At 59.9% G+C, this 12,447-nt stretch overlaps 1 protein-coding gene across 1 annotated transcript; it reads left to right on the top strand.

Moving 5' to 3' along the window:
* CSPG5 (chondroitin sulfate proteoglycan 5) lies at window positions 1–7,638 on the top strand. The gene is made up of 5 exons (XM_061366162.1): window positions 1–292; window positions 1,799–3,014; window positions 4,066–4,254; window positions 5,002–5,074; window positions 7,054–7,638. The coding sequence occupies exons 1-5, from the start codon at window positions 223–225 to the stop codon at window positions 7,219–7,221; spliced, it is 1,716 nt and encodes a 571-aa protein (XP_061222146.1). The 5' UTR covers window positions 1–222; the 3' UTR covers window positions 7,222–7,638.
* The last annotated feature ends 4,809 nt before the right edge of the window (window positions 7,639–12,447 follow it).

Below are 12,447 nucleotides of genomic sequence, written 5' to 3'. Positions count from 1 at the left end.
AGGTTCCGTTGCCTCGTCCCGGTGCTGCCGGCGGCGTCCCCGGTCCCGCGGGCGGAGCTGGCGGCTCCCGCCCGCCCTCTCCCGCCTCCCCCGGCCCCCCCGGCTGGGCTCGGCTGGGCTCGGCGCGGAGCGGCGGGAGGCGCGGAGCGGGGCGCGGGGCGCGGGCGGAGCCGCTGCCGGTGCCGGCCCCGGTGGCGGAGCCGCGGGTCCCTCCATGCCGCCATGGCCCCCGCCCGGCCCCGCACCGCCCGGGCCCTGGCCCTGGCCCTGCTGCTGGCGATCGGCGCCCTCGGTAGGTACCGGGCATGGGGATGGGGATGGGAGGGGGCACGGGGGGGGGGGGGGGCTGCGCCACGGGATGGGGCCGGATCCTGCACCGGGGACTGGGGGGGGTCGGGTCTGACCCCCTGGGGCTTGTCACCTGTAGGAGGGCGGGGGGGGGGGGGCGGATCCCAGGCGGCAGCGGGGGGGTCCGCGGTGCCGGGCGGGGGCTGCATTCCTCTGCAGGGAATGGGGGGGTCCCCGTGCCGGGGCTCTGTCCCCTTGCAGGGGCTGGATCCCCTTGGGGAGGGGGAGGCTTGATCCTACTGAAGGGGCTGGATCCCCTTGGGTGTATGGGGTGCATCTGCAGGAGCCAGGGAAGGGCTGCATCCCCTCGCTGGGGGCTGGATACCTTTCGGGAGGGCTGGATCTCCCCGTAATGGAGCCGGGTACTCTTGTGGCGGCGGGCTTGATTCTGTTGGAGGGGCTGGATCCCCTTGTATGTATGGGGTGCATCCGCAGGAGCCAGAGGAGGGACTGGCTCCCCTTGCAGGGGTTGCATCCCCTTGTGATTTGTGGAGTGCACTTGCAGGAACCAGAGAGGTCTGGATCCCCTTCTCAGGGGACTAGATTGCATTGCGGGGATAGGGGGGAGCTGGATCCCTCTCTAGGGAGGCTGGATCCCCTTGCAGTTGGATTGATCCTGCTGCAGGGGCCGGACCCTGTTGAAGGGGCTGGATCGGGCTGTGGGTATGGGATGTACTTGCAGGAACCAGAGGAGGGATGGTTCCCTTTGCAGGAGGGGCTGGATCTCTTTGCAGGGGCTTGATCCCGTTAGGGGAAGCGGGGGCAGCTGGATCTTGCTGTATACATGGGGTGCATGTGCAGGAACCAGGGAGGGATGCACCCCTTGTGAAGGGGCTGGATTCCATTGCAGGGGGGGTGGTGTAGATCCTGTTGCAGGGTCTGGATCCCGTTTAGTGGTGGATAGATCCCACTGTGTGTAGTGGGTGCCTATGCAGGAACCAGAGGAAGGGTGGACCTATTTGGGAGGATCGGGGGATGGAGGGGTGGATCCCGTTGCAGGGAGCTGGATTCCCTTTTATATGTATGGGGTGCACTTACACGAACCAAAGGACGGCTAGATCCCTTGTAGGGGGCTGGATTGCATTGCAGGGGGAGCAAGATCCTGTTGCAGGGGGCAGGATCCCATTGGGGGGGGGCTGGATCCCACGATGTGCATGGGGTGTGCATGACATGCAGGAAGCAGAGGAGGGGCTGGATCCCCTTGCAGGCAGCTGGGGGGTCTGCACCGAGGGCAGCTTGGCTGATGGGGGGGGTGGGCTGTGTCATGGTGGGGGATGTCACAGAGTTTGGGGGTGATGAATGGGTACGGGGGGGCTTCTGCAGGGTTTGTCCCTTTGGTGCCCAGGAGAGGCTGTGAAAGACATGGGTGAACCCCCCCCTCCCCAAAAGGTGCCTTGTCGTGGTGCGGGGGGCACCTCTGACCCCTCTTCCTCTCCTTGTCCCCCTCCAGCATCTGAGTGGCCCCCCCAGAACGCCAGCGAGGCCGAGGGGCGAGGCTCGCGGTGGGACCCGGTGAGCAGAGACCCCCTCGGGGGGCCCAGCAACAGCTCCAGCTCCGGGGGGGCGGCGGCGGGGCCCCAGCTGGAGCCCCCCGGGGTGGGCACCGCAGCCACCACGGACGCGGCGGCGGTGCCGGAGGGGTGCGCGGGGTGCGCGGGCGAGGGTGACGCCAGCGCCTTGCCCCCCAGGCCCGGCCCGGCGCAGGACGGCCAGGCCGCGGTCACCTGGCCCGGGGACGGGCCCGCGGTGGCGCTGGGCAGCCCCGAGGAGGCGGGGAGCGGCGAGAGGCCCACGCAGGCCTCCCTGCGCAGCCCCGCGGGGCTCGGGGGTCTCACGGCCTCCCCGCCGAGCGCCCCCGGCCCGCAGCTCGCCACCGACTCGGCCGAGTCCGACCTGCTGCTGGTGCCCGGTGAGCCCAGCCCCGTGCCGGCAGCCACGGGGGACTCGGGGGGTCCCCCGGAGATCGAGGCGGCCGCATCCAGCCCGGCGCCGGCGCAGGGGGCCCGCGGCAGGACGGATCTGACCTGGCTGCAGGAGCCCGTCACCGCCGCCCCGCGCCCGGCCGAGCCGCCCGCTGACCGGACGGCCTCGGAGATCATCGACGTCGACTACTACGACCTGTTTGAAGGGGGCGAGGGACTGGGGGGCTTCCCCGGGGGCGACCGGGGGGCGGCCGGGTCGGCACGGCAGCGGGAGCAGGATGGGGCAGCCACGCCATGGGCCCTGCATGAGCTCTATGACGACTTCACACCCTTCGACGAAGCTGATTTCTACCCGACCACCTCCTTCTATGCCGACGGGGATGAGGAGGATGAGCTGGAGGAGGATGAGGAGGAAGAGGACGAGGAGGAAGCCGGGGGGCTGGAGGACGAGAATGGATACCGGCCGCCCGCCTCAGCCGTACCCGGTGCCCAGCCGGTGCCACGGGACCCCCGACCCACCGGCCGCCGTGACATGGCCCCGCCACAGCCCTCTGGTGTCGCGGGGGGCAGCCCCACGGCGTGGCCACGGCCTGGGGAGCGGGGCCAGCCGGAGAACGGCACCGAGTGCCGGAGCGGTTACGTGCGGCACAACAGCTCCTGCCGCTCCGTTTGCGACCTCGTCCCCAGCTACTGCCACAACGGCGGCCAGTGCTACCTGGTGGAGAGCCACGGGGCCTTCTGCCGGTAAGGGACAGGGACCCTGGGGGTCTGTGTGGGTTCTCCATTCCCATACATCCCATTCCCGGGTTCTGCAACTCCATGCGCTCCATCCCTGAGTTCTCTGTCCCCCATGCACCCCATCCTCAGTCTCTCGATCACCCAGTGCAGCTCATCCCTGGGCTCCCCGTTCCCTGTATCCTTTCCAGCCCACTGCACCCCATCTTTGGTTCTCCATCCCTTTGCATCCCATCCTTGGCCCTCCATTCCTATATATCCCACCCCTGGGCTCTCCAGCTCCAAGCATCTCATTCCTGTGCTCTCTGTCCCCCATGCACCCCATTCTCAGTCTCTCCATTCACCACTGCAGCCCATCCCTGGGCTCCCCATCCCCTGTACCTCATCCTTTGCTCTCCGTCCTCGCACATCCCATCCCTGGGCTTTCCACTGCCCATATACCATCCCTGAGCTCTCCAATTCCATGCACCCCATCCCTGAGCTCTCAACCCCCCATGCAACCGAGCTGTAGGCTCTCCTTCCCCCTGCACCCCATGCTTGGCCTCCATCCCCATCCATTCCCACTCTCTCCATCCCCCTGCACCCTGTTCCCAGGCTCTGGCCCTGTACACCCCATCCAGGTCCCTCTGCCCCTGCAGCCCCATCCCCCTGGGACACAGAGGGGCTTTCCCTGCCTCCCGAGTGGCGGCTGGGCAGGAATTAGGTCAGGGCCATGCAGGCTCCGGGGCTGCCACGCTAATCGTCCCCGGCAGATTGCACCCGGGGCGGGCTCAGCACGTGTTGTGTGCCTGGCACCGAGCCCGCCTGCATGGGGGGACACGGGTGTCCCCAGCTGCCCCCACTGGGCAGTTGCCAGGGCTGAGTGGGGCTGGGAAACGCGGGTGTGGGGGGGACGAGCATCGCCCTGCGCAGACCCCAAGGGGTCACACTCCTCAGGGACCTGTTAATCTCACCCCCCATCAGATGCCCATTATCTCCCCCATTACAGATGCTGGTGTCCCCCACTGTTTGGGACCCACATTTTTGGGGGTGGGGGTCCCCTAACCGCCTCCCCTTGCAGGTGCAACACACAGGACTACACGTGGCACAAGGGGATGCGCTGCGAGGCCATCGTCACCGATTTCCAAGTGATGTGCGTGGCCGTGGGCTCGGCCGCCCTCGTGGTGCTGCTGCTCTTCATGCTCACCGTCTTCTTCGCCAAGAAGCTCTACCTGCTCAAGACGGAGAACAGCAAACTGCGCAAGACCAAGTGAGTGCCATAGGGACAGCCTGGCACCCCAAAAACTGTCCCAAACCACCGGGGGGGGGGCACCCCAATAGCTGCAACAGTTTCCATGGGCTCAGCATCCTGGGGGGATGCGGCCCCATCGCCGTGTCTGTGGGACTCCCTGTGCTAATGGGGTGATGGTGGGTGGGAAAGCTGGAAGCTGCCCTGCAGGGACATGGCTTGTGGCTCCTGCTCCGTGGTTAATCCTTTAAAGCTGCTCCTGAGTGGCACCAGTTAATCTGCTTCACTGGGAGCTGGGGCCACCGGCTGGGCTCACCACACTGCCTGGGGGACACTGGAAATGGGTCCCCACTGTGTCCCTGGGGACATGGCTGGAGGTTTGGGTCATTCCCCACCCACCTCCCTGGAGCCAGGGAGGAGAAGGCCCTGCCCTGCTGGGTCCCTAATGAGCTGTTAATTAGTGTTTGGAAGAGCCAAGTGTAATTAGCAGCAAAGCTCCCTGCCAGCCCATGGGGCTCCTTCTCAGACCCTGGGACCATAGGGCTCCTGCCTGCCCTGGGCTGCCCTCACTGCTTCCCTGCATACACCTGCTCAGAGCTGGGGGCATTTAGCCCCAGACCTCCATCCCTGGGGACATTTACCCTGCAGACTTCCAGCACTGGGATCATTTATCTCCCCCCACATCATGTTCACCCGGAACACTGGGGCATGGGGGGTGCTTGGTGGCATCCCCGGTCTCACCATTGCGCTCTCCTCTCCCCACGGCAGATACCGCACCCCGTCCGAGCTGCACAACGACAACTTCTCCCTCTCCACCATCGCTGAGGGCTCCCATCCAAACGTAAGGAGGCTTTTTGGCACTGTCCCCTCCTACCCTTGTCCATCTGTCCAGTAATGTCTTGTCTGCCCCCTCCACCCGTGGTCCTGGCACTTCCTGGGTGATGGCATCACCACCGGATCCCTCTGCACCCTCCTGTCCCCGTCCTGCCATGGCCACCACTCCATCCCTTCACTTTCAGGTCCTGCGGTGCCACATCCTGCCCCAAATATCCAAACCGGCGCCAAGCCAGGCTGGGGATCGCTGCCATCCCACTGTCCCCCTGCCCCATCCCCTTCCCTCCAGGCTCCTGGTGGCTTTGGCTCTGTGTGTGGGGTGGCTGTGCCGGTGTTTTCAGGGAGGAGGCAGCCAGTGCGATATGGCTCTGTCAGACCACGCTCCCTGGCTGTGCCATTGCTGGGCCAGGGCTGGCAGATGATGCCAGAGGATGGAACGCTCTGGGATGCTGCTGGCTTGGCTGCCCTTCCAACCTCCTGTCTTTCGAATTGGAACAGAGAGAAGCGAAGGGCTTTGCCGAGCGGGAGCCGGAGGAGGAGCGTAGGTCCCTCTAGCCTTTGCCTTAGCCCACCCACCGCCAGTTCTCCCTGTCTTCCGACTGCCTTTAGCAGCTATAGCGTCTGCCACTGGCCATCCGGGCAGGAGGCTCCTGGAGCTGGCTCACTCCCTGCTGCAGAGAGGATGAACCTTGGGATGAATTCAGTCCCAGTCCACAACGTCTCACTGGGCTCTGACCCATCCCTTGCCCCCTCCAGGATGTGGAGGGCTTGGTCCCGCAGTGGCACACATACCTGGGATGCAGCACACTGAGGATGTGGAGGGGACAGCAGGGTCAACACCCTGGGAAAGAGGTTTTTGGGGACACGAAGTGCAACCCCTCTGCTGGGCAATGGAGCTTAGTGCTCATCCCATGGGATTTGTCCTGGCACCAATGGCACAAGCCTCGGACTGACTGAGCACCTCTCATAGCATCACTGCATAGAGGGTAGAGGTTTCCATCCTCATATGACCATGGCTGCCTGACACTGGCCCTTGGGTACCTCCATCCGGCCGCCACTTGCAGGACAACACTGGGATCACCGTAACCACTACAATGCCAGCAGGTGCCTCACCACCATGGCTCATCCTGTCCTCACAGCCCACCATGCCATAGCTCATCCCACTCCACCAGCACCAACAGTGACGCCAGGAGTGTCCAAGAACAGACATTACCCAACACAGCCCCGGTACCAGCAGTGTGGCTCTCCCCATGGATGTGGGACAAGCTCTGGGCACAGCCCAGCCGTGGGGGAAGATGCTTCTGGCAGCTGTGGGGGGACATCGGGAAGAGGTGGATCTGGCCAGTGGCATGGTGGGGACAGCTGTACATTAACTGCAATAAATCTAACCCCTTGGGCCTCCTGCCAAGCGCCGCTTGCTCAGGGAGTTACTGGTTCTGGGGATGATGAGATGAGCTAAGCTTGAAATGGGAAGAGAAACTGGGTGGTGGGGGTGGCTGGAAAGGTGACGGGTAGGATGGCTCTTGTGGCCAGCATGGCTCTTGAGTGGCTTTGGGTGCTGGAGGCACCCCATGGTGGGGAATCTGTGGTGGGGATTGGCAGCGAGTCACCAGTGTTCAAGGCCAGGTTGGACGGGGCTTGGAGCAACCTGGTCTGGTGGAAGGTGTCCCTGTCTGTGGCAGGGGGTTGGAGCTGGATGAGCTTTAAGGTCCCTTCCAACCCAAACCAGTCTGATTCTATCATTCTGTGACCCTATCCCCCCATGCTGTGAGCTCCTCATGTGCTGAGATATGCATTGCATGGGGGGACATTTTGAGTTGCCTTTGGGCAGCCCTGCCTGCTGCCAGGGGCTGCCTACAAGGAAACAAAGCCCCAGCTGGGATGCCAGTGGGGACACCGGTGCCTTCACCCAGTTCTCATTGCCAGACACCCTCCATTGCCCCCGTGTCATGATCATCTCCTGACCCCCTCCATCTCTCCTGGCAGGATGACCCCAGTGCTCCCCACAAGCTGCAGGACTCCCTGAAGTCCTGCCTGAAGGACGAGGAGCCATTTAACATCCACAACTCGACGTCGCCCAAGCACGACGGCAGCAGCGGCAAAGGGGAGCAGGACAGCAGCGAGCTCAACTGCCTGCAGAACAACCTGACGTGAGCAGGGCAGAAGGAGAAGGAGAAGGCCAGAGTGGGAGCCAGCCCTCCCGTCCCCTGCTGTACACGTCTCCTGCCTCCTCCCTGTCTGGTATCTCCCGTCTGGTATCATTTTCCCGCTCCGTGGCATGCTTTGATGTGTTTTGTACAGAGGAAAACAGAAGTTAATTAATAATAATAATAATTAATAACAAAGCCAAAGGCTGCACCTGGCCTTTGGCCGCGTCGTGGGGGTGTTTGGTTCGTGCTCCGTGTATCTCGCTTGGGTTAGTTCAGCGCTGTGATTTCTAAACCTTTGCTGTCCTGCAACTGACTTTTTTTGTACTTTGCCCCACTTTTTTTGAAATACAAGTAAAAACAACAACAAAAAAAAAGAAAAAAGGGAAGGAAGATCTTGAAATAAACCATTTTTTTTTTTAAAGTTAAGCCTCTCGCCAGTGATCTCCTGACACAGAGACCGCATCTCCTCACTCCCTGCTTCCTAAGGGTCCCATGTGAGCATCACCCAGGGGGAACTGCGGGTGCCTGGTCCCCCCTCCTTGACCTTCCCAGCTTTGCTGGGCTAGGGGTGCCAATGCATCCCACCAGAGCAGGATCCCTGTGGGTTGTTGCCATCCCACACATGCTTGGGGACCCCCTGGAATGTTTGATGGAGGTGCCTGGGCTGCTCCCTGCTCACAGGGGGCTGCTCCACCCCCATCCCAATCCTGGGGTGGGTGCACAGGGGGTGCAGCTGTCACTGGCACCATCCTCACAGCCGCCTCCTTGCAATGGAGCAGCTCAGGATGTCAGTGGGATTTTGGGCCCTGCAGCCAAAACGCCCCACGGTTGTCACCTCCCCAGCTCCTTGCTCCCATCTGCTCAGAGAAGAAACCGGCGTTGCTGTCCCAGCAGCTTTGGCAACGTTGGCCTTGCTTCTGCTGGTGTAAATGAGAAGCAACCCCCTGCCCCCATTGCCTTCACCCTGCCCTGGGACTGAGTGTGGAGGGGGGTCTCTGCGCAGGGCACCCCAGCCTCCCCCTGCCCTCCCCTCCGGCTGCGGCTCCGTCTCACTTTCCACAAGAGCCAGTTCCTTCCGGAGAGGGATTCAACCACAAGCCAAACCCCACAGCTCCTCGGGAGAGAGGAAATGAAGCAATTAATCAACATACAATATTAAGCGTGGCACACGTTAGGGATGCAGCCAACGATCTCCCTGGGGCAGGTAGGAGCTAAAGCCGCAGCTCAGCGTGTTTTAGATGCTTTCTGTGGGCTGCTAAATGATTGATTGTCAGCTCATTCAGGGACATTAAAAACTGAGGGGTGGCGGTGGGAGCCAGCGAATGATGCTGGGGTCACATAAAGTGGAGCAAGCGGCTGACCAGCACCACTGGGGCTTTGCTTTTGCCATTTTCCTTCCAGGATGGAGCTATATGACAGGTAAATCCATGGATAAAGCAGCTGGGCAGCACAGACACAGCAGCAAAAGATGGCTGGAGCCAAGCCGGAGCAGAGAGTGATGCCCTGGGGAGCAGGAGCTCTGCTGAGTGGAGGGGCCCAAGGAAGCCTCATGGAAAAGCAGGCAGTCCTGGCACGGGCAGAGGCTGAGCTTCCTATGGGCCTGGGCAAGATGGGAAGGGGGCTGGAGTGGGATGAGGTTGCTGTGACAGGAGGGAGAGGACCCATGCCTGTGTATCAAGAATGAAGGGAGAAGAAATGGTTACGGCCATGTGTAAGGAAGGGAATGTTGGAAAGCATTGGGAAAGACATAGGGTTGTGGGTGAGAAATACCTGTGGGGAAGAGAAGGGAAGGGCCACTGTGGTGATGGGGGGGGGGGCACCTTGCTTCTCCAGCTGCCCTTGGAGGGATTCGGTGAGACCAAATACAGGGAAACAGCAGCCAAGGAGTGAGACCAACCGGCAAATGTGTGCCTGCATGGTGGGCTCTGAAAACCATCTCCTCCTCACCAGGATCCTTCCTCATGGTGGTTGTGGGTCCAGCAGGATGCTGTCTGGGGAGAGAAGAACATCTTCTTTGCAGTGAAGAAGCAGTCAGCATAATGCTGCTCTCTTGATCAGACAGAGAAACCTCATCCCTGTTTTGCTGCCCAGAAGCAGGCAGGTCTCCTGCCTGGAGATGGGATCACCCCTTTGGATGATTTGGAGGGATGGAGCAGCCATCCCTGCCGTGCTCTTTCTTCTGCTTGGAGATGAGCACAGCCCACCCATCCCAGCACATCTATTAGGGATCTGCGCTGGCTTGACAGAAATGGGAGCATCCCAGATAATCAAAGTGGCAACTGGGGGTTCCTGTCCTTGGACACTGATTTTTCACCCTTCCAGATGAGCCCAGCACATGGCTGAGGTGTAGTGGGCAGTAGGGGACAGCCTCTCCACAAAGCTGCAGTGGTAACTCCTCAGGATAACCCCTTGTTTAAGAGCAGGATGAGGTGGAACCAAGGAATCAAGGAGAGGGCTATTACCCTCAGCACTCTCATCTGCAGCTACTCACCCACACAGGCTGCAGGGACTGATGCGGATCAAGGGCAAAATCGGGTCACAAGGATTCAAGCAGGTCTAAGGATGCTCCTGGTCAAAACACACCCATTAAAAGAGCAGAGGGTGTTTATTCCCTGTGTTTCTGTGCTACAGGGCATCAGTCTGACCCCCATAATTCCTCTCATTGCTGTTCCCCCTGCTTCGGGCCCTACTCACCCAACTGGTGCGCTCCTGCTTCCTGCATGAAGGCGCAGTTTCTGTCCCCCATCTCACTCCAGCTGCCCGTGAGCCCCTTCTTGCCCTGGGGCCAGCATTCCTCGCTGTGCCTCTGTTTCCCCCCTGGGTGACAGCATGTTTCCAGCCCTCCGGCTCTCCTCCAGAGCACTGAGGGAAGGAGGAGCATGGTTTGCCCACGCGGGTGCATTGGGGTTACCGGAGGGGCCAGGCTCCCTGTCAGCACATCATCTGACACAGGGAGAGCAGAAGCGACAGCAAAGTGCATCCGCTGTGTGCCATGTGCCGGTCACCAGAGCTGATTTCATGGGCCCTGTGGAGGAATTTGCTTCCCAGCCAGCAAAGCAACACATGGTATTTTAATCAAAGGCCTAATCACTGTGAAACGGTGGGGCTGCAGACTGCTATTAAATTTAAATGCTTGGTTAGTTTGCAGGGAGGGGAGGCGGCCTTTTGTGGCTGGGCAAGGGCTGGCACAGGGTGCGGGGTGCAAAGGGACGGGAATTGGCCGCAGCACCGGCTCTGTCCTCCTCGCTCTGTCATCCTCTTTTCTCTTGCAGACACATAACAGGATTAGAGCCCCAACCCCGAGACAAGGCGCCTTTCTTCCTCTTGATGAGCTCCGGCTGCCTGGAACAAAATAGCCGGGGTCCCAGTTCACCGGTGGAGCCCTGGCCGGCAGAGAGAAGGAGGGAGAAGGGGTCAGAACGGCAGCTCCGTGGTCCTGGCAGGCTGTGTGCACCCCAAGCGGTCTCAACACCCCCGGTGCAGGATGCTGCTGCTCTGGGACCTGTCCTTCCCATTCGCAAACCTGTGGGTTTGGCTGTCCTTCCCTGAGCTGCTGGGAGCTTTCCCTGGGAGCGGGGGCTGGAGGTTTGTCTCATACCTGGAGCTAGTGAGGTGGGATCTCTGTGTGCATGTCCTCTCCAGCACCATCTCTTTGCTGGCTTGGGTTTACACACACCAAGCAGCTGGGCTGCCTCCTGGCTTGTAGGAGCTTTTACCTGGTGTTTGCATAGCTAGAAAGCATCATGAGTGTTTTGTGATGGGAAATAGCAATTACTGCATTATTCTCATCGTAACAGGGAGCGAATCCAGTCATAAACTGACCCTGCGCTGGATTTAAAGGGAGGAGAAAAGCAAAATCCTCTTAGTTTCATAAACTGTGAAATGCTCAGTGTGGGAAAGAGCAGCTGGGCATGCATTCGCTGACACTGGAGAAGCTCTGGGGATGGCTTTAGCCACGGCAGCCCCTCTCTGTCACTGCTTTGTGCCACGCTGGCCGGAACAGACATTGGGTTAACTGGTTCTGCTGAGAGAGGAAGAGAGTAGGGCACAGCCATCGACTGGAGACTGAATTGAAACTTAAAGGCAGGAGGCAAATTGGCCAAGACTGAGTGTGGGGTGACTGAGCTCACAAGCCTCATGAAGGGATGTGGAAGAAAAGGGAAATAAAGAGAAGGGACCCTGAGGCACTTGGAGAATGGGTAAGTAAGATCTCATGGAAGGCACGTTTAAAGGTGAAAGGAGCCGAGGAAACCGGCCCTTCTTCAAAGCAATGGTGCAAACAACACACATACAAGCCAACCCAGTAGGAAATGTAGTAGGAACCAGCTTGGCTCTGTCACAAGCTCTTCACTGACCTCAGGCTCAAGAGGAAAAAAATAACATTTACAGAAAGTGGGAACTAGGTCAAATTACTAAGGACAGTTGTAAGAGTAGCATAAGCATGTGGGGGAACATCAGAAAAGCCAAAGCACAAATTGAGATGGAAATAGTGAGCATCGTTCTTCAAGTGGAAGAAGCAAAGACTACAGGAGGAGAATGATCAAGGGAGTGCTGGTGCAGACCCGGAGAAGAAGGATGGCTGCTGACAGAGGCTGAGAACTCAAGGGTTTCACTGTTTATTTTCTTTCTGAAGCCGCTGCCTACCACAATGAGTAAGATTTTGTGCTCTCCACTGGGAGTGTGTTAACTGCAATAAATAGCGTTCCCAGACTGGGTAGGTGTTTTCTGAGCTTCATCCTATGGTACTTAGAAAACCAGTTAAAGCCACCTCAGGACTATTAGGTAGCGCAAGGGATGGATAGGGTTTTACAAGCCCAGCTCCAGTTTGGAGCATGCCACTTCAGAGAAGGTGCAGGGGAGGCAAGAAGATGAGAGATCCAGAAAAGACAGCCTCTGTGGGGTAAACAGTGTAGAGAACTGATGACTAAGGGAGCCATGAGAACAGCCCCAAAGGGCTTCTTCAAAAAGGCTGGGAAGAACCAAGGTCTGTGGTGGAATGCCAGGAGACACCCAAAAATAGGGTGAATGTCAAATGATGAACTTCATTTGCCAGAAAAGATAGCTTGGAGAGACATGAGGAAGTATTTCCTACCTGTGATGAGAAGGAACCACAGAACAGACTGCAGGGGAGGATGGGCAGCTCTCCTTGTCGAGGTCACCAAGAGCAGAGCAGATCCACTCAGGCTGACAAGAACTGCTGATTCCCACATGCTGATCCCCTGCACCCACT

This window comes from Neopsephotus bourkii, unplaced genomic scaffold (genome assembly GCF_033783945.1).
Source record: "Neopsephotus bourkii isolate Nb327-2 ecotype Australia unplaced genomic scaffold, CSIRO-AGI_Nbou_v1 NB_122, whole genome shotgun sequence".
Classification (NCBI taxonomy): Eukaryota; Metazoa; Chordata; class Aves; order Psittaciformes; family Psittacidae; genus Neopsephotus; species Neopsephotus bourkii.
Note: the sequence above shows the minus strand (reverse complement) of the source record. Positions and strands in the feature narration are given on the sequence as shown.